Raw genomic sequence first — 27839 nt, 5'->3', positions numbered from 1 at the left:
AATTCTACAACCCCACTTCACCATTGCAGATGTAGTGCAACCAACTTTAGATAGTAGGTGGTTTAAGGATTTTTCCTTTTCCTAAAGCATTTCCTCGCGGGAAAGTGATTCAGATGTTCTGATTTCTATGTCTGTAAAGGCAGGCTTGTGTTTTCACTAAAGCTAGTTGTGCTATGTCGAGAAGATTTTTCTTGACCATCACTGATTTTTTCTGCCATTTGTCCGAAAGAGTATTATTTGTTATGTTTGGCATATATTGTTTTTCGTTGTGACAGTCAGAAACAAAAACAAACTGAACTGATTTACATGGATTATTTTGTGTTCTTTACATTTATCATTCACACAAAAAACTTGTTTTTCAAGAGCATCAAACAACAGCGAGTAGATGACTTCGCTGCAGCAAAGAAGTCACAAGTGATCGAGGAAGAGAACTGGAAAAAACAGCAATTTTCTGCAGCAATTGATGAAGACAGTGACTCTCCTTTCGAACCAGCTGCACCTGGTAGCCTACATATGAATGTGACAATGCCCCGGTATCCAGTGATTATCCTGCTTTGTGATCTTTTGCTGTAAACATGTTAGAAAATATTCGCAAAGGCAGTAACTCTGGTGATGTTTCATGTCCGCACTTTTACCCCACCAAAATTAAATTTTGATGCCAACTCACTGTGCTCTTTAATTAATTAGGACAATGCCACGCTTACTGAGTCTACTCTTACTTCACACTTGACCATGGATGAACTAAAGGGTTTGATAAACACAAAGTTCGAATGCCATCATTTTCCTGCCCATACTCAGGCTGTGGAGCGCCTCATTCGGGAAGTCACTAACGCCTGTGGAAGTGTTGCTGGCCATCGACGACGGGATGGTTTCATTCAGGAGGGAATTGCTTGGCGTAGGGTCTTGCCGAAAGCAGACACGAAACATGACTTTCTTTCATTGGCTGCAGTATAGTGTTTTGATATTCACCACTGTTTCTTGTTCATTGTCTTTATTCTTCATTCGTTTGTGCACGTTTTACAAGCACATATAAAGTTGGTTGGTTGATGTGTAAGCTACCATTGGTTGAGTTGCAGTTAGCATGTCTGTCAAAAAACAAATGCAAATCGGCGAAAACAATCGAATATTAATGCAGTGCGTTGTGTGTTTATGTAATACTTATTACTACAACAAAACCAAAGTGTCATCTTATGCACAGTGCATTCCTACTCTTGCCATAGAAGTGAAAAAAGCTTTAATATCATCAGTTTTTGCTGTCCAAGCAAAAATAGGGTTGCCAGGTGATTGTTTAATATCTTACCACACACCGCCAGCCTTTACCTAAAACGGCAACTAGCAGTCGCGTCATATGTAATTGTTGTTGTGGTTCTTAAAGTTGGAAATTTTTACAATTTAAAAAAATAAACAAAGTTTTTTTCTTCAAAAAATTTGTACCTGGCAACTCTGTGCTGGCAACAAATGTCAAGGACAAAATTGACTACATGTTTAAGGATACTGAATATTTTTGCGTGAAATTTTACAGAAATACTCTACATAGCAATAGTCACCCTGTGTCATAATTCGATTTTTGATTTTTTTAAATTTTTTGATTTTCACATTGCCTTGCTGGTCAGTGGTCACGTCAGTGTCGGAGCCAGATAAGAGCACTGTTTGTAATTTTTTAAGGTCACAGGCAGGGCTAAAGGAGCAGTTGGTGAGGTACAACACCAGTAGCTCAAACATGCCTTTTTACAAATCACTGGTAGCTGTACGGTCTGATTTACGTGTTGACAATGTTGACAATGTGTGGAGTCGCCGATCTGAAGACGAACAAAAAAAGATAAAGAAAAAATCATGTATAGTTCATTGTGGGACAAAAGGACGACAAAAATGAAATATTTTGACAATATCAAGCAAATTACAGAAATAAAAAGCATGCCGGAAGCACTGATAAAAACAAAAGACAGAACAAACTGAAGGCAGTTCATAAGGGAGATCACAGCTGATCAAACATGATCAATCTGTTGAAGAAGAAGGGACAAAATTGTTATACGGAATCATGAACAAATTGAAATTCCATAAAGCGTAAACTTTGAAAAAAGAATCGACTTACAGTACTAGCAACGCCGCCATTTGTTTCAGCGAAGTTGTTCAATTTTCCAACTTCGTCGTTAGCTGAGGCATTAGGCAAGGAGCACGTTTTTAAGGTAAGCGATAATTTGGAGCCATCACCTTCTTCTGGTTGCGTGTCGGCTTTCGCAAGCAGCTGAAACACGTAGAGGGGGAATGTCACTTATCAACATTGCAGCCTTTTCACCATCTAGCCCATTGTCAGGCACGGTGACAACCGCCACAGAAAACTAGACACTCAAACAAACTGTTGCGCTGTGCAAATAAAACATGGATTAACCCATTACGTACATGAACATTTATTACATTTCTGCTAATTGTAAAGGTTAACACAGAACTTCTTCCATAAAAGATAACGCCCTTTAGACACTTGGCCGACTAAACCAGTCGAGTCTCCTAAAGCCAGCAGTTGTGCACTGAGAAAGCGACAACTCAGCTAGCAACATTTGAGCAAGTGGTTGAAGTTAGTAAATGATGAAACTGAGAAAGTAACAACTGAGCAGGCCCAAACTTGAAATGTCACAAGTCAGCAAAATGAGTTTGACAAGCGATGACCAAGTAAGTCCAACGTGAGCACGTAAATCTCATTTTCTGACTTGGTAGTAGCTGAAATGTATTTGCTGAGTTGAAGCACTTGCCGAGTTGTCGCATGTCGAGTGGTCCGGCGACCTAATTACTCAGGCATGTAAAACAATTAAGCACCCCTGAAGCCTGATATTAGAAACTCAAAGTTTCAGCTGTGGCCGAGTGGTTAGCGCGTTGGGCTCGCAGTCGAGAGCCTACATGTTCGACTCCAGCCACCCGCACTTGCTGTTGTTTCTCTGAGCAAGAAACTTTACGATAATTGCCTCTACCCAGTGATCGATTTCGAGTAATGGGTAGTACCAAATTTAAGTCATAAGTAGAGTAGACAACAGGAAACAGACATTGCAGTCGGCTGCAGCGTGGGTCAGGTGTATGTCGGAAGGCGTACACCGATGCATAGCGCTCAAGTCCGCTTTCCCGCAATGCAGGGTAAAGATATGAAAAACAAAAACAAACAAAACAATTATCACCATAAAAAACATATGTACCTGCTTATAAGTTTCTTGCTGAATGTTATAGAACTCCCATTTTTCCTTTGGCTCGGCATTCACAGGAGGAGGAGATTTTTGATGACACTGCTTGCGTTTTGCTTCCACTCGTTCGTCGTGAAAGTCATCGATCAACTTCTGCACGTCCCTCCAAGCCACGGATATTTGAGTCATTTCGGTGTCGAAATTCAAATACCTATTTTGTATGTCAATGTATGCACATTAGTAACTCGCACTCACAAAAACACAGATATAACTAACGAGATGCAACAAGAATGTGTTTTTAGAAATATACATTAAATTAAGAAATAGATGATGTAAAAAATCCCCTTTTCTGTATGCAACATTGCAAATAGTAAAAACGTCATGTAAAAGCCAGTAGCAAAACAACGTTCAAAGCAATGATTCTCAAAAGCATAGCAAACGACAAATTGAAGTTAGCATTGACTGGCAAGGGAAATTTTCAGGTTTAAAAATCTCGTACCAAAACAAAGCAGAATTTGAATTACAAAGCCTTCCTGAAGACGCACATTCAGTGAATGCTCTAGAAAGATACAAAGTATGATCACAGGTACTGGATAAACCTTTGTTAAAGCCTGTCATTATTTAACATGAGCTAAATCATTGCTAAAGTTAACAAGGACTCATTGGTCTGGTTCTTTATGGTCAAATTTACTTGATGAGGCTAGATGTGAAGAGGTTGTCATGCTTGGAGTCGTACTGGGCGCTACCCTGCCGCAACTGATTTAAGATCTCAGTGAAAGTTCTTTGTATCACGGGCTCACTGTGCACCATGCTTTGGAACAAGTGCATGTTGTGCTGCTTCCATGTCGTGTGGTTGAACCGTGAAAGATGTTCTTCCTCCTGCAAAAAATAAGGTTTGAATTCATTTTACAACCAACTGTCGCCATCATTATTTCTGACTGATTAACCGTCGGTTATATGGGGAGAACATTGAGAGGAACTCAGAAGGACATGGGTTCCACGCCAATTGAGAGCAGATGCTAGTGATACTTGTAGGACAAGAAACTTTATGATATACTTAAAGCGGGCAATGAAATTGTTCTCATTGTTTTCCTACCAACCTTATACAAACCTAACAAACAAGTAGAGAATTCAAAAGGCCTAAAAACAGATGCTACAATTAAAGAACAAGTCACAGTGATGCTATTCAAAGTATGCTAGCCGAGGAAGATTAAATTTGTCTGATATAACCTTTTACAAAATGTTGTCAAAAAACTAAAATTCTCAGTCCAAGAAATTCAAGTTAATGCAAAAAAATCATTGCCGACCAATTTAAATTGAGAAAATCAAAAAAGTTTAAATGATCAAAGATGAAAATGTCAAACAAACCAATTGTCGAAGAAGAGAGGACACAGTCCTTGCCGAGTTGAGCAAATGAGAATATTCATCAAACATGATATTTATGAACGAGCACGCAAGAGTTGGAGTGTTGAAACCGTTCGTGAGCTGCTTCAAAAGTCGAGTCTGCAGTGACATGTTTGAGAATCAGATCAAGATACTGGTCAGTGATAACAACGAAAAACCAGTAAGTCAATTAATTCATTTTAACAGTAAACATCAATGCTGGTATTCTATGATTACACAAAACCAATATTTTACCTTTATATCGTTAACATATTCCCTGCTAGTGTTTTCAATTCGGCAGAAGAGAAGATGTGGGTCATGTGACACCAACCTGCAAAGCATCTCAGAGTTAAATTATTTTAACCCTCATTTAATTTGCTATTCCACTAACCAAGCATGGGACCCATGGTCCTTGGCTTTACACTAGTCTCACTGAATGAATAAAACAACTTATACCCCTGTGCATGAAATGAAACCAATTTATTTAAAAATCCAATTGTGGAAGAATGTATCAGCTACCAACAGATCATTAACTGAATTTATAAGACTTATGCAATAAATTGAGTTTCGCTTTTAGCAACATGGTCGTTGATTACTTCACAATGTAGATATCAACAACCTGTTTTAGCCTGATGCTGCGAGTTCGCTGTGGTAATAGCCGGAATGGCCTGTTTCGGTGAGTCCGATTCGGTGAGTCCGATCCCTTAACGGGAGATTTTTTCAATTTTTTATTTTATTTATCGGGTACCGTAGCCTAATTATCATTGCCGTGTTAGGGTTAAGGGTTAGAGGTTAGGAACTCATCGAATCGGACTCACCGAATAGTAGCAGACCCGGTAATAGCGAACCACAGCGAATTCTCAGCATCAGGCTAAAACAGATCGTTGATATCTACATTGTGAAGTGTTATAAGACTTATGTTAACATGTACTTTTAAGCAAGGAAACAAAAAGTAGTGTTGAATGGAAAAACGTTCTGCTAGTCTGCATGACCACACCACACAAGACATTTCCAGTTACATACAATACCATGATTCCCTTGTGTGGCGATTGTAGCTATTCCAGCAACATCTTTTAAAACTACTGCTTGGTTAGTATTTTCATAGCAAAAGTATGAAATACAAAAAATATGCAAACTTTCTACAGGGTTTGACCAGATGAAGTAAATACAAAAAATGCAAGGCCTTGTGTCGAAAAGCAAGTATAAAATAATTCACATGCTCACAACCTTTTAACATGCTGACATACTGAACACAGCAAAGCATTGTGCGAAAACTGGAAACAGTTTCCGAACAAGTTTTTGCAGAACTCTTTGCTTGTATTCAGGAAAAGTTACTTACAAATCAACATAAGATTTAAATTCTTCAGAGTCCGCTGAAGCCAGGACATGAGGATCGTGATATGCACAGCGCACCAAGTGACGAACTTGTGTCCATGCGTGACGCAGCCGATTCTCCAACAGCTTTTCAGCTTCTATGGCACTGCAGCATGTGTCAAAATGTAACTAACGTCAAAACACCAAACAACAATCAACTCAAGAGAAAGTGAGTTGGAAATAAAATCATTTCCATGTCATTGCACTACCACCAAATGTTTTCTATAGCATGTTGTATATAATTAACGGCTTTGATGATTTCTTATGGAAAAGATTTACTGAAAGCCATCTGTTGTTGCCCTACTGTAATCCGCCTTTTACAACCTTGCTCAAATGAGCAATTTTTGCATTTCAGACGTATAAGTACCGTAATATAAGGCGAAAAAATACAAAGTGATCACTGTACAGCAATAGTTTGCAATAATTTAATGCACAAGCTTTATAGCTAAAACGACACACTGAATTCTCCACCAACAATATACAAAATAAAAGCGATGGATCAACAATCAACATCCAAGTTATGACTGAGATTTGTACAGTATTTATATTTAAGCACTCTATTGAAGACTCACCGCCTTTCTAGACATGATTTGCAACCACATGTGTTGGCAACGCTGTTGCTAATTTTAACTGGGTTGAAACACACAGAGTCCATCATATTGGAAGCCATAGAAACAGCGCTGCTGGCAACTTGCCCAGACCTGCTGACCGGATCAACAAAGCACTTACGGTTGGTTGCCTCAGTAGTGGCTGAAGAGGGGTAGTGGCAACTCTGCAATTGCAAATACAAAATTACTTCAACAAAACAAATGAATTTAATCAAAGTTAACTGAGAGACCAACTTTGAAAGGGTATGAAATAATAATATCAGAGAGCAAATAAAAATATATCTTACTAAGTTGTATAGTTTCCAAATCCATATACACCACTGCACTAATAGGGTGGCCCCTTTTGAGGCAATTTTTTCATTTCAACTTGCCTGGGTGATAAATTTTTCCCTTAGCCCAAAATATTAATAAATCCAAAAAATTTTTGAAATCTGACCTGGTTTAGACCCTGCCCCAACAGCATTTTTACATCGAGCCCCCTAAATCACGTTTTTAATGATAAAATTAGTACTATTAGAGCTAGGTATATGTTGTTGGTATTCATTTTTATTGCTTTTCGGAAAGGAAGACACTTGCATGCTTCAATTCAAGATTTGAACAACTTTGTATAAATTTGTTTTGTAGTATCAATGTAAATTGTAAATGTTTCTTAAATTGACCGATGAAGTGATATGATATCTTTCTGAGAGTTAGGCAAAAGACAAAGTGATAAAAGCACTACTAATTTATTGACCAAGAAGTAACATAGTTTGGGAGCCTACGACAGAAGATTTCACCCCATAAGGTACAAAAGGTTTGACCCCTTGAAGTTACTGGGGTCAACCATGTCACTCACAAAAAGTATGGAAGATTGACCGCACCGGGTGGATCTGGACCCTAGAGCCCCCTAAAAAGCCCAAAAAGGGGGTTAATTTCACCCCATAAGGTAGGGAGCAAGTCTTTTAGGCGCAGACAGTTAGGCGCCGGTCAAATAGACGCGCACACTGTGGCGTCTGGATATTTAGGTGCGGAGCACTGTGGCGCCCGTTTATTTAGGTGCTATTCCTAGTAAAGTCTGCAGATTGTATCAGCTTGGCAGGTAGGGCATTGCTTTTCACACAAAATGTTATATTGAACAAAAAAATATGTCTTGGCTTCCGTGAGTGAAGCTGCTTATGCCGGCAATGCTTTTCCCACAAAATGATATATTGAACAGAAAAATATATTGTATTTTAATGCGCGTGTTCGGCATTTATTTGTTGTTAGTCCAGGCTTGCGTCGGCGAACGTTTATCAATAAATTATTCAAGTTTTCGAACATTACTGAGTTCACTTTTAGTTAAGTCAAATAATAACTACACTAAACATCAGTAAAAAATATACCGTAGGTCCGTAGCCTATATTCAAGCGAGTGGTAGGCTTGAGTGAAGAGTAACTTAGTTTTCTGTCAAAACCCTGACTAGGTTTAATAACGAGCAAAGTCGCACCATTATGCTTGCAGCTTGTAACCAGGGTTTACATGCCCTATAGAAGTGTATTCATGTAGTAGAGCGTTGTCTCATACCGGAATGGCCCATTTCGGAGAGTCCGATTCGGCTAATCCGATTCGGCTAGTCCGATTCGGCTAATCCGATTCGGCTAGTCCGATTCGGCGAGTTCCCTATTCGGCGAGAGCCTTTTTCGGCGAGTGCCCTATTCGGCGAGTTTTTGAAATTTTATTTTTGAAAGGGAATTATCGGGTACCGTAGCCTAACTGTTTTCACATCGTTTTAACGTCGCTGAACGTGCAGAAAGGAATAAAAATAAAATGTTTGAACTATTAAATTAAAATTCGTCATGTCAGTTCAGTTGAGTTGTTTTTATTTCTGACCATCATATCAAAAACAATACACGTCAACATAGCAAAGGTAGAAGCGACAAAACGCGAACGCTAAAACGTGCTTGAATTCGTCATGTCAGTTCAGTTGTTTTTAAGGTAGAAGCGACAAAACACGAACGTTAAAACGTGCTTGTGACCGAAGTAAGTTATTGAGTTGAAAGAAATTTGGCACGGTCGCAACACCTTCAGAAAAATTTCAGATGTGAAGGGGAAAAAAATTTTACAAAAAAGAAATCATGTTTATATCTATAAGTTAGTACTTTTGAATAGTTAAAATGATTACTTTAGATCAACAAATGTGTGGCCTACAGCTTGGATTGAAAGGAAATTATCGGGTACCGTAGCCTAGTTATCCCGACCAGCAAAAATTTGTTCCAAGAACCCAGCTAGCCTAACAGTTCATTTTTACATTGTAGTAACAGAATGAAAAGGCTAACCAAATGTGTGGCGTATTGTTTTACTGTCGCTAAACGTTGAAATCGTGTAGAAAAGAGAACTTTGATGACTAGGATACGTTGCAAGCCTTAAAGCAGCCGGCGGCCACGGCCGCTAAGTAGTGCTTGAATGACCGCCTGTGCTACCTCCTCCGTCGGCCAAGTTTGGCCGCCAATCATTTAATTTCGCAGTAGAATGATCGTGGATTAAATGTCGAAAATATGTAGTCGTCGTCGTCGTCTGAGCTTCTGGGGCCGAGGGTCTATCCTTTTACCACCCCAAATTCACAATGTTCCCGGACTACACTGGAAGGCTGCTAGAGAGCAGCCAGTCTTTAGTTTCATCATCCATGACAAGCAGACCTTCCACTCCGTTAGGTGGCTTGAAGATGGTACAGTCATTGATGATGTGGTCTGCGGTCTGTTCCTCGGCACCACATTCACAGGAGGAGGAAGAAAAGTAGTATCAAAGAGTGACACAGAATTAGGTCAGCGCATCATAGTCACTACTGTTGTATTGAATATATCCAGCTGCGATCACCGGCGCTGTAAGTCTTGTTTGCAATTCCCGATGTTTATTTTAACGAAGTGTTAATCCGAAGTGCTAATTTACATCGGCTGGCAATATTGTCGTTTTTATATCGATTCAATGTTGTCGGACATTGAATCGTTGTTAAAAAGGAGAACTAGGTTAGTTGACATCCGTGGGTAAAACACGTGTCTTCATAGTTGAGAACGCTGTGGGTTAGTGACTTCACATCCTAAATGGTGACATCATAACAGAATAAATGGTCAAGTTTTATAAAGGCGGTATGCAGTTGAAACAATTTATTGAGCTGCGAGCAGCGAAAACAATTTAGGGTCGTTAGATGGTCCCGCAATACCGGATTACAATCCTGATAAAGCATTTAATGCGTGGTACAACGATTCTATTGCAGACGTCGCCCAGACTTCAACAACGCTAAGTGATCATTTTAACATTGTTGCAAGTTTAATGCTATTTACTTGTGCTATCGTTATTGTATTTTGGCCTCCAAGCACGTAGATTTGGCCGCCGAGAAGGAGCTCTCGGTAGGCCACGATGGCTGCCGGAAAAAAACACGAGTTTTAAGGCCTGCGTTGAAACTGAGAAACATTCACAGAAACCCTTCGATACGTTGCATTTTTAAGATTATGCATTTTTGAGATAATATATTCAGACGTTGAATCAATGTACAAATGAACTGTTAGGCTAAATGGGTTCTTGAAACAAATCGAAGGGCTTCTGTGAATGTTTCCCAGTTTCAACGTATCCTAGTCAGCAAAGTTCTCTTTTCTACACGACTTCAACGTTTAGCGACGTTAAAACGATGTAAAAACGGCAATTTCTGCTGGTCGGGATAACTAGGCTACGGTACCCGATAATTTCCTTTCAATCCAAGCTGTAGGCCACACATTTGTTGATCCAAACCAATCATTTTAACTATTCAAAAGTACTAACTTATAGACATTAAACCTGATTTTTTTTTTGTAACATTTTCTTTTTTTTTATTTTCCCTTCATTTCTTAAATTTTTCTGAAGGTGTTGCAACCGTGCCAAATTTCTTTCAACTTACTAACTTACTTCGGTCACAAGCACGTTTTAACGTTCGCGTTTTGTCGCTTCTACCTTTTTCTACACCTTTGCTATGTTGACGTGAATTGTTTTTGATATCATGATCAAAAATAAAAACAACTGAACTGACATGACGAATTCAAGCACGTTTTAACGTTCGCGGTTTGTTGCTTCTACCTTTGCTATGTTGACGTGTATTGTTTTTGATGTGATGGTCAGAAATAAAAACAACTCAACTGAACTGACATAACGAATTTTAATTTAATAGTTTAAATATTTTATTTTTATTCCTTTCTGCACGATTTCAACGTTTAACGATGTAAAAACGTCAATTATAATTAGGTTACGATACCCGATAATTCCCTTTCAAAAATAAAATTTCAAAAACTTGCCGAATAGGGCACTCGCCGAAAAAGGCTCTCGCCGAATCGGATTAGCCGAATCGGACTCGCCAAATAGTAGCAGACCCGTCTCATACGTACTCGCAACACGACCAATCCATCCGAGTAGAAGTAATTGCGAAAGATAACAGATTAAGTAAAGGTCCATCTGGCTGCAATCTGTGTTCAGGATAAATAGCAAATGTCCTGTGGAGATGAGCTAAAATCAAGAGTAGTAGAGCGTTGTCTCGCACCTCATATCCACACGCGCATTAATTAACAAAACAACATATTTTTCTGTTCAATATAACATTTTGTGTGAAAAGCATTGCCCTACCTGCCAAGCTGATACAATCTGCAGACTTTACTAGGAATAGCACCTAAATGAACGGGCGCCACAGTGCTCCGCACCTAAATATACAGACGCCACAGTGTGCGCGTCTATTTGACCGGCGCCTAACTGTCTGCGCCTAAAAGACGTGGAGTTACTTGTTGTGGACCCATAAGGTACATAGACCAAACTTGGTGAAAACGAAGTTCTATGTCAGGACATCACAAAAAGATCAAATCTAACAATATTTTCGAGTGGAAAGGTGATGTAAGACCCCCCCCAAAGTGGCTCCCCAGGGGGTTAATTTCACCCCATAAGGTACATGGACCAAACTTGGTCAAAACGAAGTCTTATGTCAGGACATCACAAAAATATCAAATCTAACAATATTTTCGGGTGGAAAGGTGATGTAAGATGCCTTCAAAGTGACTTCCCTTAATGTGACCCCTCGGAAGATTTATTTCACCCCATAAAGTACATGGACCAAACTTGGTCAAAATGAAGTCTTATGTCAGGACATCACAAAAATATCAAATCTAACAATATTTTCGGGTGGAAAGGTGATGTAAGATGACTTCAAAGTGACTTCCCTTAATGTGACCCCCTTGGAAGGTGTATTTCACCCTATAAAGTACATGGACCAAACTTGGTCAAAACGAAGTCTTATGTCAGGACATCACAAAAATATCAAATCTAACAATAGTTTTGGGAGGAAAGATGATGTAAGACTCCCCCAAAGTGACCCCCAGAGGATTAATTGCACCCCATAAGGTAGGCTACATGGACAAAAGTAGGTTAAATCGAAGTCTTATTTCACGGCATAACAAAAATATCAAATCTAACAATATTTTCGGGTGGAAAGGTGATGTAAGATGTCATCAAAGTAACCCCCAGAGGGTTTATTTCACCATAAAGTACATGGACCAAACGTGGTCAAAACTAAGTCTTATAGGACATCACAAAGTATCAAATCTAACAATACTCTCAATTGGGAAGGTGATAAAAGACCTACCCAAAAGTGAATCTCCTCCTATAGTTTAATTTACTTCATCCCTTACTCGAACCAACCTTGGTGTAACGGAAGTGCTATGCCAGGACAGTACGAATCGATTAAATCTAAAAATATTTTTATATAGGTTTTGGTGAAATACATTCACAAGCTGTCCCATGATGCATGAAATGGAACTACAGCCTACTTTACAAAAAGTTTTTGTATAAATCATATTCAGTCAATCGAAAAAAGGCAACAGGACATGACAATACATGGCTTTGTAACACCAAAAACAGAAAGTACATAGGAAGCATATAGGCTACAGTAGCCAGAAAATTGATCCAAGATCTTGATACGACCACTAAATGTGGACTTAATCGAACAACTGACTATCCAAATCAAAACGTTTCGAAATGAATCATTTGGAACGTTAATTCATGCAGTAATAAACATTTTCCAGCTGCTACAATAAATAACCCAATAAACCCAATGTAGTAAATTTTTGTTTAATGCCATTTGCTTCATGTCTCCAATCAGTTATTGTAACTGTTCATTCATAAACAGAGATTGTTTGTGTAAATGTAAACGGTCGTTTCTTTATTGTTCATTGTCACTGCTGTCGCTTTCACTTTTTTCGTCTTATTCTTCAGATTCATACAATTCTCCTGTTATATACAGAGAAATAAAGACTGTACGAAACATTTGCTATTATGCACTACAGATATGCGTAACATACAATAGTAATTTTATTATCTTTTACAGACGTCTATTTTTCTTCGAATAATGCAACATTGCAACTTACTATTATCTGGAAAAAGTTCAACATTTATTTGTTATTTAGTGCACCCAGACATTTTTCTCAAGATTGCAGAAACTATATAATTGGTTATAGGTTCCTAAAACGAAACTTTACAGTCAGTTATTGGCTAATGTTTACAGTAAGAAAGTAAGGGAGCAAGTCTTTTAGGCGCAGACAGTTAGGCGCCGGTCAAATAGGCGTGCACACTGTGGCGTCTGGTTTGGTCCATGTACTCTATGGTGAAATAAACCCTCTGGGGGTCACTTTGATGACATCTTACATCACCTTTCCACCCGAAAATATTGTTAGATTTGATATTTTTGTGATGTCCTGACATAAGACTTCGTTTTGACCAAGTTTGGTCCATGTACTTTATGGGGTGAAATAAACCTTCTGAGGGGGTCACATTAAGGGAAGTCACTTTGAAGTCATCTTACATCACCTTTCCACCCGAAAATATTGTTAGATTTGATATTTTTGTGATGTCCTGACATAAGACTTCATTTTGACCAAGTTTGGTCCATGTACCTTATGGGGTGTAATACACCTTCCGAGGGGGTCACATTAAGGGAAGTCACTTTGAAGGCATCTTACATCACCTTTCCACCCGAAAATATTGTTAGATTTGATATTTTTGTGATGTCCTGACATAAGACTTCGTTTTGACCAAGTTTGGTCCATGTACCTTATGAGGTGAAATTAACTCCCTGGGGGGTCACTTTGGGGGGGTCTTACATCACCTTTCCACTTGAAAATATTGTTAGATTTGATATTTTTGTGATGTCCTGACATAGAACTTCGTTTTCACCAAGTTTGGTCTATGTACCTTATGGGGTGAAATTAACCCCCTTTTTGGGCTTTTTAGGGGTCTCTAGGGTCCAGATCCACCCGGTGCGGTCAATCTTCCATACTTTTTGTGAGTGACATGGTTGACCCCAGTAACTTCAAGGAGTCAAACCTTTTGTACCTTATGGGGTGAAATCTTCTGTCGTAGGCTCTCGGTCTAACAGCACATCGCATTTCACACGATAGAATATATGTTTGCTTAGATTTTCTGGTGACACGATACTTTTTCCCCATCCATGGCTTTTTTCTTTCTTTTATGGTGCACAAAGCTTCACCAATTTGTCGTTTTTGCCCGGCTATCCGCCCAGATGCTGCAGTTGTCAGTTTAACTCCACGTTCCACAGATTGAGTGTGACCTGGATAATTTAGATGAAGAAGATGTTCCTCAAATTGCTTAACGTTAATGCATGATTTGGTCACGGAAGGTTTGTTATTTTGTCGTGTCAGGCTTCCACCCGGTGGTTGAAGATTTAAATTAAGTGCACGGGAAGGCAAGGAAGCCAATCTTTGTTTCTACCTTCAGGCATGCCTTTAAGTGTCCTGCCAGAGACACAGCCGCATGCTCTCGAGCGGTGTCAAACCGGCGCACTTCGATTGCCATTCTCGGGCTTGCACCACTCAGCTATGCAGCCGACAGGGGAGGTTCATTTAAGGGAAAAATTCCTTTTTTGTTTGAGAGGTAGGATATTGTGGAGCACCCACTGCCATATATGGTTATCATTTCTGTATAAGATGTTGCCTCAAAATTTAATTTGAGAAGGAGAAACTCTCGCACTGAAGAATTTTGTGATTGACTTTCATCATTGGTGGTGCGCCAAATCTTTGAGATTAGTTTGACTGCATTAGCACTGATGGTTTTGCTATCATCGTCCAGCATTGCCAAAAGCACATTTTCGGGATTTTTTTAGATTTTTTTTTGTAAGGTGCATTTGGTATCCATGGATATGTAAACCCTTAGAACTTGTTATCCCAAACTCAGCCAGCGAGAATGGCGAATGGCACAGTGGACCAAGTTTGTTATTAACTGTTAACTCCGGAGATGATCATGAAATCTCTGAATTTGTTTATAACAAATCAGCTTTCTTGCAAAATATATTGTTGGCGTTTATTGGAAAAGTTACATTCAAGCTAAATATAAAAGTACTATCATGGATAAGCCAAAAAATCTTTTTCAAGAAATGCATTGCAAAAGAATCTATGCAATGGCAATGAAGTACTCCTAGTCATTCAACAGAGTGTTCAACAAAATTGCTTTTTTGCTCATCCCGAAAATGTACTTTTGGCAATGCTGGACGATGATAGCAAAACCATCAGTGCTAATGCAGTCAAACTCATCTCAAAGATTTGGCGCACCACCAATGATGAAAGTCAATCGTAAAATTCTTCAGTGAGAGAGTTTCACCTTCCCAAATTAAATTTTAAGGCAACATCTTATACAAAAATGATAACCAAATATGGCAGTTGGTGCTCCACAATATCTTACCTCTTAAACAAAAAAGGAATCCTTCCCTTGAATGAACCTCCCCTGGCCAAATCATGCATTAACGTTAAGCAATTTGAGGAACATCTTCTTCATCTGAATTATCCAGGTCACACTCAATCTGTAGGACATGGAGTTAAACTGACATTAACAGCAACTGGGCGGATAGCCAGGCAAAAACGACAAATTGGTGAAGCTTTGTGCAGCATAGAAGAAAAAAGCCATGGATGGGGAAAAAGTATCGTGTCATCAGAAAATCCAAGCAAACATAGATTCTATTGTATGAAATGCGATGTGCTGTTACTTCTTGGTTAATAAATTAGTAGTGCTTTCATCACTTTGTCTTTTGCCTAACTCTCAGAAAGATATCATATCACTTCATCGGTCAATTTAAGAAACATTTACATTGATACTATAAAACAAATTTATAACAAGTTGTTCAAGTCTTGAATTGAGGCATGCAAGTGTCTTCCTCACCGAAAAGCAATAAAAATGAATACCAACAACATATACCTAACTTTAATAGTACTAATTTTATCATTAAAAACGTGATTTAGGGGGCTCGATGTAAAAATGCTGTTGGGGCAGGGTCTAAACCAGGTCAGATTTCAAAAAAAATTTGGATTTATTAATATTTTGGGCTAAGGCAAAAATTTATCACCCAGGCAAGTTGAAATGAAAAAATTGCCTCAAAAGGGGCCACCCTACTGCACTAATTGTAAAGCAAATAGCATGCAAATGATGATGATGATGATGGCGTATGAGCGATCTTTCCAGGCTAGATTGGAGGGCAGGAAATCTTCAGCCACTCGGCAGTCTCGTCGTCCAGGATTCTCAGACCATGCGCACCGTGTGGAGGCCGGTGGGTTAGGCAGTGGTGGATGACATGGTCTGCGGTCTGTTCCGTGGCACCACACTCGCATTCTGATGAAGGAGCCAGGCCCCATGCAAATGATGAACTTCAAGAACAGGTACTTCAAAATGAATGCAGTAAATGAAGAGCTTGTCCAACATTTCATTTGTTACAGTCCTCTAGATTGATTGCTGCTTTTTATCACTAAAGTTATAACACTTTTTCAAACGTAGAAAAGTTAACTTGTATCGATCAAGTGCCATCAATCACACGTCAAACAATTGATGAAGATCGTTCATAAAGTTTCGAAAAATTTTAATTTAGAAGTTATCAAAAAGTTAGAAGTTAGTCTAACCAAAAGTAATTTAATATCTACTTATATACTTGGTAGTTGTCTACTTAGCAACCATCATAAGCACAAACTTAAGGTTTAGTTAACTCGTTGATTTCTACTTTTGATCAAGATTACATTTTAAACCTTCAGTTTGTGCTGTGGTGTTTGCTATGAAAATAACTCAAAATTATGTTTTGGATCTACCATGAAGTACAATACCAGTAGTCTAGCATGCCTAGTCTTAGTCACCATTGCATAGTCAAGTTTTCAAGTTTTTTTATGCGCTTAACCCATATATCGTTGATGTAAAACCAAATGGTGTTATGTCCAAAATCATCAAACTGAGATAAGCGCAAAAAAACATTTATTTTTTTGAATATTTTTGATATCTCAAATGGATCAAACACCAGTGCCACATACTTACAACCATACCATGCTCTCCTTGGTTTGCACACAACTAGATGTTTTTCAAAATTGTGTGCCACCCCCCATTTTTTTTACACCCCTTTTTTGGACATAGCCCAGTGAGGTTCTCAAAGTAACAACCGGTTGTAAAACAAAAACTGGACATAGCCCATTACACTGCCAGGACTGGGTTTGATGTGGTGCTTTTGAAAGAGCATGGCATTGTTTGCAATCATGTAGTCATCTGCAAATGGAGTTTTGTAGCCTATTTCAACAATTTGTGTTTGTGGTGAAGAGCTGGTGCCTTCAAACACAAGTTGTTGTATGGCAGCATATCACTTCGTAAATTGTGTAATCCTCGGCAGATTGCAATAATTATGCTTTGTTTTGCATTGGATAAATGATATTACTTTTACAGTGTTTAAATTACACTGGCCAACAAAAAATTTTTTTTCGAGTGCCGAAGATATTTTAACGGTTTCTGGGCAATTTTTGCCTCTGAATTTAAAATTAACATCTGTTTCTTTCAATTGGCTCCAGTTTTTGAAATATCAATATTTTCAAATTTTGGCTAGAGAAAATTAGCTAAGTTTAACGTTTGCTAAGTTTTAAAGTTAAACTTGGTGACCAAGATAGGCCGTGGGCACCTCATATTGTCTGCAAAGCATGTGTAAAAAGCCTGAGAAAGTGGACTAAAGGTACACTTAAAAATTTTAATTTTGGTATACCAATGGTTCGGAGAGAACCAAACAGCCATTTCAATGACTGCTACGTTACTTCTGTTTGGTAGACATACAGGGGTTTAATCGTCACAAGAAAAGCAGTTCGAATGACCTAGATTTAGAATCTGCTCAATGACCTGTTCCTCACTGTGAGGAAGTGCATGGCCATGGAGTATAATGAGTTTCATGAAGAGGTAGAAAGTTCTGCAAGTAACAGCGGTGGAAGTGTGTTTGAAAGTAGTTCAGCTATTCCAGAGACATTCAGACAGGGAGGAGCTGAGCGATCTCATCAGGGATCTTAGCCTATCCAAAGAAGCAGCAGAAAGGTCGGCATGTCGACTTAAAGACAAAAACTGTCTTGGAATCGGAGCTTCCATAACATTTTACCACGCTAGAGAAAAAGAATTGCTTCCATATTTTTGCCAACAAGATGAATTTGTTTACTGCAAAGACATCAAAGGGCTTCTGCTGAAAATGGAAGTACCACAATATAGAGCTCAAGAGTGGCGCTTGTTCATAGACAGTAAGACACTTCGAAAAAAGTGTCAACTGCCTTGCTGTAGGCCTACTAGCTTCTTATCAAGGAGAAACGCAGCTTCTATCAATACCTAAATTGCCATCTGAGACAAGTAAAGTTTTTAGTGTCAATACCATTTCACAATTGACAAAGAAAAAACTGTTTGATAAGTTACCGTATATTAAATGTCGCTTTGTATCAGCTAAGGTCTTAATGTAGCAATAGGTTTTCTGTCACTCTACCACAAGTGTGACTTGAGCAAGAAGCGAACCATGAGCGCAGGAATATCAGTATAGTGACTGTCAACCAGACTGGTCATTAACCACCTGACCAGAAAAGGAAGGATTAACAATAACATGAATGCACGATGATACACCAGTTATCATACCATATTAATTCAGGTGCACTGCACAAGTTATTTTCACACGAATGTTGTTTGGCAATTCAAATATGTTACAATTCTATAGAAAGGACTGCATCTTTTGCATTTTTTTTTAATTTGCATCATGACCTGAATGGAAAATTGAACATAGATCCTTGGCACGATTCCATAATAAGGGGGTTATGTCCATAATTTATGGTAGCATTAGACATAGACCTATTTATACTATCAAGCTAGAAAAGGGCTATGTCCACAGAATTGCACATAGCCCAGTTTTGCTTTCAAAGTATGTGAGATATTTGGGAGTATGTCCATACTCCATAGCTTCACCTTGAATTTGATTACATACAAGGCTGAAACCCGGAGTGCTGGAAAGAGCTATGTTCAAAAACCGAGAAACTGCAATAAAACAAAAAAACCTAAAAGTAGACATAACCCGGTTTGGTTTTACGTCAACGATATGGAGGGGAAGAACAATCACCTTCATGCGGTCCCCCCTATAAGTAGCATCATAAAAATGCAAAACAAAGACTGTCAAAACTGAACCTCGACCCGGAACGCTCAGCACAAGACCCCACGAGAACCACTCTTTTCCGAGTGCAGCAGTTCCACTGTCGACAAGTACCGTACCAATACATGCAATTTTTCAAATCAGATTTTCCAATTATCTTACAGTTCGGCATTTAGTAATTTAATGTGATAAAGTGGTAGGCAATTAACCGATTTCGTCTGTAATAGCATCATGTGAATTTTCAATAACGTTTAAACAATTTTTTAATGCTTCAACAAAAGTTGTTTTATTTCAAGTTAATGACTTTTAATTGATAGAAATCAACTTTAATAGTTTTGAAATAGTTCGATAATAGGAGAGAGTGGGGCTAGTCGGAAAGTTTTTTTTTTTAAGTGAAATTTAAAACAATTGGTGCATAACCTGACAACTTGAAGCGGCTTAAATTATCATTTATGGTGTCCTCTAGCCTATCATACAACCAAAAATAAGTATTGGGTCAATTCAGCTTTTAATGAAAATTTAAAATAAACAAACATACAATTGATTTTTCATGGGGTTAGTTGAAAAACGTCAGTTTAATGCCCACTAATGAACTGGATACTCTTTTTTCAACCAACAAACATTTACATGGGGTTGTAAGCAAATATGTTTACTTGCAGTAAAATCAAAATGCTATGAATTCTACACCTCATCACCGTAAAAACACTTTTCAATAAGCGCATTGTTGAAACTTGTGATGCCGTATATATAGCACTGTCCAAGTTATTCAAATTAAAATTTTACAATGTATGTCTGCTTAAAACAAGTACATTGGAATGTATACTACTTATTATCATACCACGACAATATACTCATATCATACTACATAGTCGTACCGTTATCAAAACATTTTCCAACTAACCCCACCCACTATTTTCCAACTAGTCCCAATACATATGACAAACTATTTTCCTAAAATATTCAAGCATGGTGCATTGGACTAAAATTTCTTTATGTCGTAGTGTTGTAAAACATCTACAGCTGACACACACCAAAAAACTTCTGCCTATCTTTAACGATATCGATGCATAAAATGTTTTTTAATAAGCCAAAAATTTCACTTCGAAAGTAAGAAAATACAAACTTGTCAGCCAAACAGGTACGGCATACCTTGACTCAACAAATCGAAACTAACATGGATTATGTGTTTTTATAAACTACTTCACATGTTGGCAGTAAATGTTTAAAAAAGTTATCAAGAGTTAAAAAAATGATCATTTTTCAACTAATCCCGCCTTCCAACTAACCCCACTCTCCCCTAATCAACTAGGCCTATAAAATTTACACGCTTACTGTTTAAAGTTTATGTTTGTTTAGGACACATACCGTATGTATTGAAAATGATTTATGACAAAAAGTAGGCACAATCACAACATGAGTAATAGAGTAGATGCTAATCTCTATCCACCTGTTTCGGCTTTTCGGTGCCACAATAATAATTATAAGTTGTACAAAGAGCCATCAACCACGAGAATTTTACACCGGTTTCTTTGCAGTTAAGCTAAAACTGTTTCAGCCTTTTGTATATTTAGGAAAGTGCAAGACAAAGCAACTCAGAGTTCACTTTGCTGTTATTTATAAGTGTTGTAGGCTACTTGCATATTACAATTTAAGCAAAGGAAAAAACACATTGAACATCTGCTTTACACTACTCAATTCCATCTAAAAAAAACTTCACTGTTCTCGAGTATGTACGTTTTTATTTTTGTTATTATTTTTATTAAGTAGGCTAAGTTGCTATGCAGTAGGTTAATACTACTTTAGATAAATTCACTTATTACTGATGCTTTAAGAAAAGTATATACTGAGTGAAGCATTTCCATGCATAAAAATGATTACTTACAGCTTCAGATGTAGTGTTGTTATTTTGATATTCTTTATGACAATGTTGGCATTTTTCATTGTCTGTGCCCTTTAAAATTAAAAAAAATTGTTAACATTGATTCTTTTAAAAAGTATCAATTAAACAGTAGTTGACATAGCAAACATAACATGATATAAATAAATTTTAGATCATCCTATTTAATATATCATTGAAGTTGAATGACAGCAGAAGACTTATTTATAAACAACTCATAGTTTTCCTTTATCTCTTGATATTGACGCATCATTAATACATAACAGGGTTGAGAAAAACCCAGGTTTTTTTTAAAAAGCCCAACCCGAATGTTTTTTTTTCAAAAAACTCGGGTTTTTTTGGGTTTTATTTAAAAAAGGTGCAAAAAAGTAGATTCATGCTTATTTCACCTCAAATACTACTTTTATGATACCAATGAAGTGCCTCTCACTCACAGTACATGCTGGCATAACTCATTAACTCAATAAAATAATGCACTAGGGCTGTTTAACTATGAGGCCTTCTTGCATTAATGAGTTTTAGTGTAGTACAAAGTGGCATTACTTGATTTTTCTGTACAGAAATATCCACTGTGTTTTCAATTTATCCTTGGAAATTTCCTTCACAATCACATCCTTAAGTCCTAATTTGAAGTTTGTTTAAAGTACCTTGTAGTAGTTTGGTTCATTTTTTCAATTTTCTGATAAAAATTGAACAAATGATGCTCTGGGTTTTTTTAAGTGGGTTTTTTGGAAAAACCCACCCGGGTTTTTTGGGTCAGGTAAAATACCGACAACCCTGATACATAACCATGCAAAATATCAATTAAATGAACTTTTTTCATCTTTACATAAGCTATGGATTCCGTACAATAAAAAAAACTTGAAATATCAATGATCAACTACTGGTACCTACCATTAATTTCAAAGTCTAATTACTGGTAGGTCATAAAAACGACGACTTACAGGCTCATGCAGAATAATAATGAAACAGGCATGACAATCAACTTCAAGCTATTGTACTAACATCTACAACCACTGAATAGTTATATTGAATTCAAGAAGCTAACCTTTGTTTCACTACTTGAATAGTTGTTCACCAATACAGAAGCTTCTTCTTTAGGGTCAGATTCTTTAGGTTTCAGTTTCATAATTTCTGCTTCCTGTTGTGTGATGTTCACATGAATTTCACTCCCGCTTGTTATCCTGCCTTTCACTTGCCTACGCCTTTTGCCACGCTTATGCAAAACAGTTGTCATATCATCTTAAGCAACCCTTTCCCCAGTAATTGAGTATTGATCACTAAATTTAAATCTAACAAGAAAAAACAGAGTAAAAAAAATTCATTAGTGTCAGCTACGGAAATTAGCATGCACATTGCACATGATAAACTCAGTATGGCATTTTTGTGGTGAATGATTTTTTTTCCAGGATCCGACTTAAAGTGGAAAGAATTAGTGATCCTAAACAAGTGTGAGGTACCGTAAGTATGCAGACTATAACAAAATAAAAATATGGATGGCAATGGTTATTCCATATCAAGCGATCCTGAGCTTGTACAATGTACATCACACTGTAGTGTATAATTTTGTATTGAAACGATCCATGCTTACAACGGTGGTTTTTTTTTATTGATTAAACAAAAATTGACAAATTATGACAATTCAAATTTTCAACATTTTTCCTAATTTAAAAATGGTTTTTAACAAAATTACAACAAACATGTGAAATTTCGACAAGTTGTTTAATTTATTTCGAAATGTATTTACTTGGTATGATTTTGAAATGTATCTATTTTAAAAGGATAACATGAGAACATAAAATTATTACACTTTTCTTCTAATGATATCCTTTTGAACTCATGACAATTATAAACTGTGTGTAAGGAGATTCTCACAACTAAAGCTTTTGAGTATTTAAGAGATTACCACACAAATTGGCAACTTTTGACAAGTAGATAAACTATGCTTAAATTTTATCGCCATATTGGAAATTTGATATATAAATTAATGTCTTATCACTTTTGTTCATGTATTTTAGTATTAATCAAGAAAACAAGTCCGATTTGACACTTCTTCCCGGCAGAATGCCTAAGGTTGTTGTGCAATGTGCATACTCAGCTAGCCAACTCCACATCAGAAACTAAAGATTTTGTGAACTTTGACACCATATCTACAGCCCCCACAAAAATGTTGAAAGCTGTAGATGTAATTACATTAGGGAACAATGTAATTCCAGCAACACCAACTTGTTTGTTTCGAGTGGTTTATACCGTGTGAATGTTTGGCACCTACCACCTAGCAAACAAAATTAGTTTACGGTAGTGTATGCGCTGACGTTGACGCCGCCAACTTTTTTTACAAGTTGCGTTGACGCATACGCATAGGCGCCTAAGCCGTGGGGACCAGGCCCCCACGCATATTTCTGTGTGGGAGCAACTTTTTATGCTGCATTGATCCATAAAACAATAGATAAATTAGCGATCGGCAGCAGGAAAACATTTTTAAATGCAAACCGCAACAGCTTCGTGATAAATAATCACTAGAACGAGTAGCGATGCTACAATCCCACCCCAGACAAAAAATCTGTCATTTTTACATTGATTTAACGTCTGCAGACGTTGAATCATAGTAAAAATGACTGATTTTGCTGCCTGAGACATAGCAAAAATCTACCATTTTGCGTCGATTCAATGTCATCAGATGTTGAATGCACCCAAAAGCAACATAATTTGCTACGTTGACGCAGCGTGCGTTTAGCTTAATGCGCTTGCAAACAGACTCGATGTCGCTTTCGAAAGTCGAAACCTCTGCAGAGAATTGTTGCGGCAGTGAATCGCTTGCTGTGAAAATGAACTTGAAGTCTCGGCCCGAGGTAACCACTAACCAATGCAACAAGAGCTGGTACAAACCGCATTGCGTACACGCGGCATAATCAAGTTCAACACAACAATGGACTCGCGCAAACTGCATGGCGCACACACGACCGTTGCCATAGAAACCCGATCAAAGGCGGGAAATATGCGCATCTTTTGTTTCATCTGCAACATGAAAACAGGCGTATTACAGCAAATTGAAACTTAAAAGCGGGTCAGCCATAAGTTGCAAATTGCGATATTGTAGTGAAAAGGGAACAATGTCAAGTCGAAAACTTCATCAAACGTCTCTCCGTAACTATTTTTCAAGGGCTGTTCAGTTTACGGATGTCAGCAACTTTTAAATTTATTCAAGGTGACGTGCTGTTAAATTGATGTAAACATGAATGATTTTACTTTCAACAGGTATATTTTCAAGCGTATGATCAAGTTAGTATTTTCATTCCATTTACAGATACCTTTTAGTAAACCTTTTCGTCTCGTATTTCATGCTAATAAATCTAGTTCGTTGCTAAACTTTATGTTGTGCTTAGCTTAAAGAGTCGCAGTCCATCAACCGCTAGCCAACGCAGACGCATGTGTTTTGGTCGATCGAACGTAGCGATAACTCCGAGTGTGGCAATAAAAGCAATCCTAGTGTGACGACATAATTACGTCATCCATCTGCGTGACATTTTGCTGAATTTACGTTGCTGCTGATGAAACACGCTTTCGCCCCCACGGCCAAAAAAATAGTTAGGCGCCTATGCTCATACAGCGTATTTTTTTGTATGCGCGTACATCACTGGTAATACATCATGTTAAACCCGCTGAAGTTACTTTGTTTCATTTCTCTACATGGTTCTGCAAATGCTCAGTAAATAATGACTTGAACTCAGCCTCTGAACTTCTGCATCTTCGCCATTAATTGCTGTATCGGAACTACTTACTCCCTTGTCCAGACGTGAAAAGTTAGCAAAGTTGTTATTTTCCAATTGCTGCCACCACAACTGCAATTTCCTCTGAAAAGCATTCATTTGCTTTCCAGCTTCTAATACATTTTTACCACCTCCTTGCATTTGGTAATTTAGCTGATTGAGGGCACCAAATAATAATAATAATAATAATCATGCTTTTATTTGCGCCCATTGCGATAACATACAGTACACTGCGATCACAGGTGCGATACAACAGACGACAGGAAGCAGCGAAGTGACATATAGTCTTCGAGTCAGCTGCTTTCCTTATTTTGGCTCTCCAAAGATGTCAGCCAAATAAGTAGGGATGGGCAATTCAGAATAATTCACTATTCCAGAATTATTCCGGAATATTAAACCAAATCCAGAATCGAATCCAGAATCCTATTAACTTCCAAGCTCCAGCAATGCAAAAATTAAAAAAAATCCAGACACAAAAGCTACACAATCAAAGTGAATGTTTGTTGCAATGCAACACATTAAGGCATTCTAAATGACTGCCAGCCAAACGGAAGCAGTGTTGCCAGATGGTGGAAGCCGCTTGGCACCAAAACGTTACTAAAACTTCACCAGATATTATATTTAAAACACCCTAAATAAAGCAATTTCGCCTAAAATACAAATAGTTTTTACAGTAAGACATAAGACACTGCCATCACGCATACGCAAACCTCTTGCAAAACGTTTTTTATACGAGCAGGGATTATTTGCTAAAAAGTTAAAAAAATTGAAAAAACTTTCTTGAAAAAAATTGAGTGGGGAAAATTTCAAAGTTATCTGGTTCCAAGGTCAAAAAGCTTGGCAATAAAGACTTCTAAATTTCACCAGAATCTTTTAATTTGATATTCTATTTTTCCATCTGGCAACGCTGAACGGGAGCGCAGCTTAGTTGCCGTTAAGCCCGCACTGGAAAAGCATTGCTCGGAAGATGCTGAGAGCTGAGTGGCATGTATGCTGAGATATTTCAGAGCCAACTCCTTTAGCAGTGGCATCTGCTCAATGTTGTTACGTCCACTAGTCAAACTATCGCAGAGTCGCATACGCACATGGATTGAAAAAAAGCATTGCACGATTGTGCATGTGTACAAAGCGTGAAGAAAATTGAGCGCTTAGTTTCTTTGATTGCTCATGCGAGCGAGTGACGTAGGGTTGCATGCGCCGTGCGCACACAATGCGTGCAAAATGTTTTTGAAAGTGCGAAACTGCGGATGGTGTCACTGCCAATGCAAAGAAAAAAGTAAGTAAACCACACTTTTTTTCAGTTCACTGTCTCAAGCTGACAGCTTGCACAAGACTTATGCATATCTTTAAAACCAAATCTTATTACCCGGTTTTATTGCCATTTTGGATTCGGATAGTTTAGGATCCGAATCCTTCTGGATTCGGTATTCTGAATTGCCCATCCCTACAAATAAGCCAAAGTAAGGATAAAACTTGAGTCCTTAAAGTGTTTTGAATGCCGATGGAACTTGTGACTTTTCAAGAACTTCAATAATTCTGAAAGCAAAGCAGAAACGCAATTTATCAGTTTCTCCCTCGATGGCCATTGTACTTCAATGTGGTAGAGAAGGATTTTGAATTGTGATTCCATTTCGTCACACAGCTGCATAAAAATTTGATAATTCAAAGCCGTTCAACTGTTTTAACAACCGTAATTGACCGTTTCAACAACAAATTTTGTTTTCAACAACAGTTCTGTATTACATGCAGATTGCAGATGGCATCATTACATCACGCGTCAAACACACAGATGTTTATTTACCATCACGTAAGCCGCAATCAAGTTTCGGCTGGACAATATTTTCTAAAAATATTTGCTGATATACCATTAAGTAGGCCGAGTGTTAATGTTTCAAAATACGTTCGCGCCAAACCCCTGAAACAGCTTCATTGATCCCCAGGGGTCCAATCGAACCCTGGTTAAGAACCACTGTTCTAAGGTGTGGCAAACCGAGGACTGATGGAGCTTTGCACACAGGCTCTACTAATGAGTCATGTTAAGTGGACAGATTATGATTGCTTGAATCTTATGCTTTCAAACCAGCAGTTGTTGGTTGTTGAAGAGTACCGTACGTAGTTAATAAGTTTATTTCCTTTACCTTTAGACCACTAAATACAATCAAGTCCAAATCTTCAAACAAATTATTTTATTTGAACATCTCACATGCCAAATAGAACACAACAAAAAGATTTAAAAAATTATGATCAGAAAAAATATGTACCGTACCATAGCTTATCGTACCATAGCCATATGTACCGTACCGAACCATAGTCACCAATAAATACGGTACTAAAGTCGGGTGACAATAACATAGATAGCCTACACTCAAACAAACTTTAGTACCACAACTCTTTAATTCAACTTCTTTCTATGCCCCAATTAATAGCCTAATACATTTCAACTTAAAATTTTACTAAATCAATAGGCTACCTAAAATATGCAATACGTGTAACCTTTATTTTGCTATATTAAAATCAACAGCTTGCTCAGGCTAAATTGATACGCTTAGTAAAGACTGCTATTTGCTTGCTTATAATACATTTATTTTCATTGCCAATTAACTAAGACAAACCCAGTCCTAGACCTAGATTAATTCTGAAACCTCAAAACAATAGTTCAGGTAACGGCAGTCACATTGCGAATCAATGTGAAAATAGCTTGCCGGATAATGAATTGGTGCGGTTCAAAAAAAAAATTAATGGTTTAAAAATTCGTCTCCTAATTTTATACAAAAACTAAACTACAATGACCATTTGCCTGATTCTACTTTTTGGAAGTTATTTTCAGGATGAAAAATATTTGAGATCATTGGAAACAGAGAAAAAGATTTAAGCTGCCTTCATTTTTGGTTTGTTTTTATTATTCTAAACTTTTTAGCCTGCAAACTAACATATTTTTCCGCTTCTGTTTAAAGAGGTTTTGAATTTAGTTGTGTTGTTTTGCTCAGTTGGTTAGTGTGTGACTTCGTGAACGAAGAAGCTCTAAGATCAAGCGGAGCTGGTTCGACTCTCGTGGTTTGCGCTCGAGTAACGCATTCTAAAGACTGCTTCAGCGGCATCTGATGGATGGAATAATTTCCCGGCAACAACCTTGACAGCAATCGGAAAACTTCACTCTGTCAATCTTGGTAACCGACCCTGCGTCAAAAGCCTCTATAAGTAGGC

The 27839-nt window shown here is 37.8% G+C and overlaps 1 protein-coding gene and 1 pseudogene across 2 annotated transcripts in view; both read right to left on the bottom strand.

Annotated features, from left to right (window-relative positions):
- Positions 1 to 22102, bottom strand: part of LOC145781682 (uncharacterized) — a 38124-nt gene extending 16022 nt beyond the window's left edge. Inside the window, exons 1-8 of the mRNA XM_082593356.1 lie at positions 21914 to 22102; positions 6497 to 6696; positions 5890 to 6030; positions 4806 to 4881; positions 4536 to 4670; positions 3859 to 4046; positions 3183 to 3378; positions 2093 to 2245 (exon numbers count right to left, since the gene is read on the bottom strand). Of these exons, the coding sequence (XP_082449482.1) occupies positions 2093 to 2245; positions 3183 to 3378; positions 3859 to 4046; positions 4536 to 4670; positions 4806 to 4881; positions 5890 to 6030; positions 6497 to 6696; positions 21914 to 22102 (1278 nt within the window). The remainder of the gene's footprint in view (positions 1 to 2092; positions 2246 to 3182; positions 3379 to 3858; positions 4047 to 4535; positions 4671 to 4805; positions 4882 to 5889; positions 6031 to 6496; positions 6697 to 21913) is intronic.
- LOC145782499 (serine/threonine-protein phosphatase PP1-gamma catalytic subunit A pseudogene) overlaps positions 1 to 27839 on the bottom strand; it is a 202139-nt pseudogene that overhangs the window by 125985 nt on the left and 48315 nt on the right. The gene's annotated exons all lie outside the window — the stretch shown is intronic.

The sequence above is a fragment of the Aplidium turbinatum genome, chromosome 13 (genome assembly GCF_918807975.1).
Source record: "Aplidium turbinatum chromosome 13, kaAplTurb1.1, whole genome shotgun sequence".
NCBI classification, from domain to species: Eukaryota; Metazoa; Chordata; class Ascidiacea; order Aplousobranchia; family Polyclinidae; genus Aplidium; species Aplidium turbinatum.
This window is presented reverse-complemented; position numbering and strand designations above follow the sequence as displayed.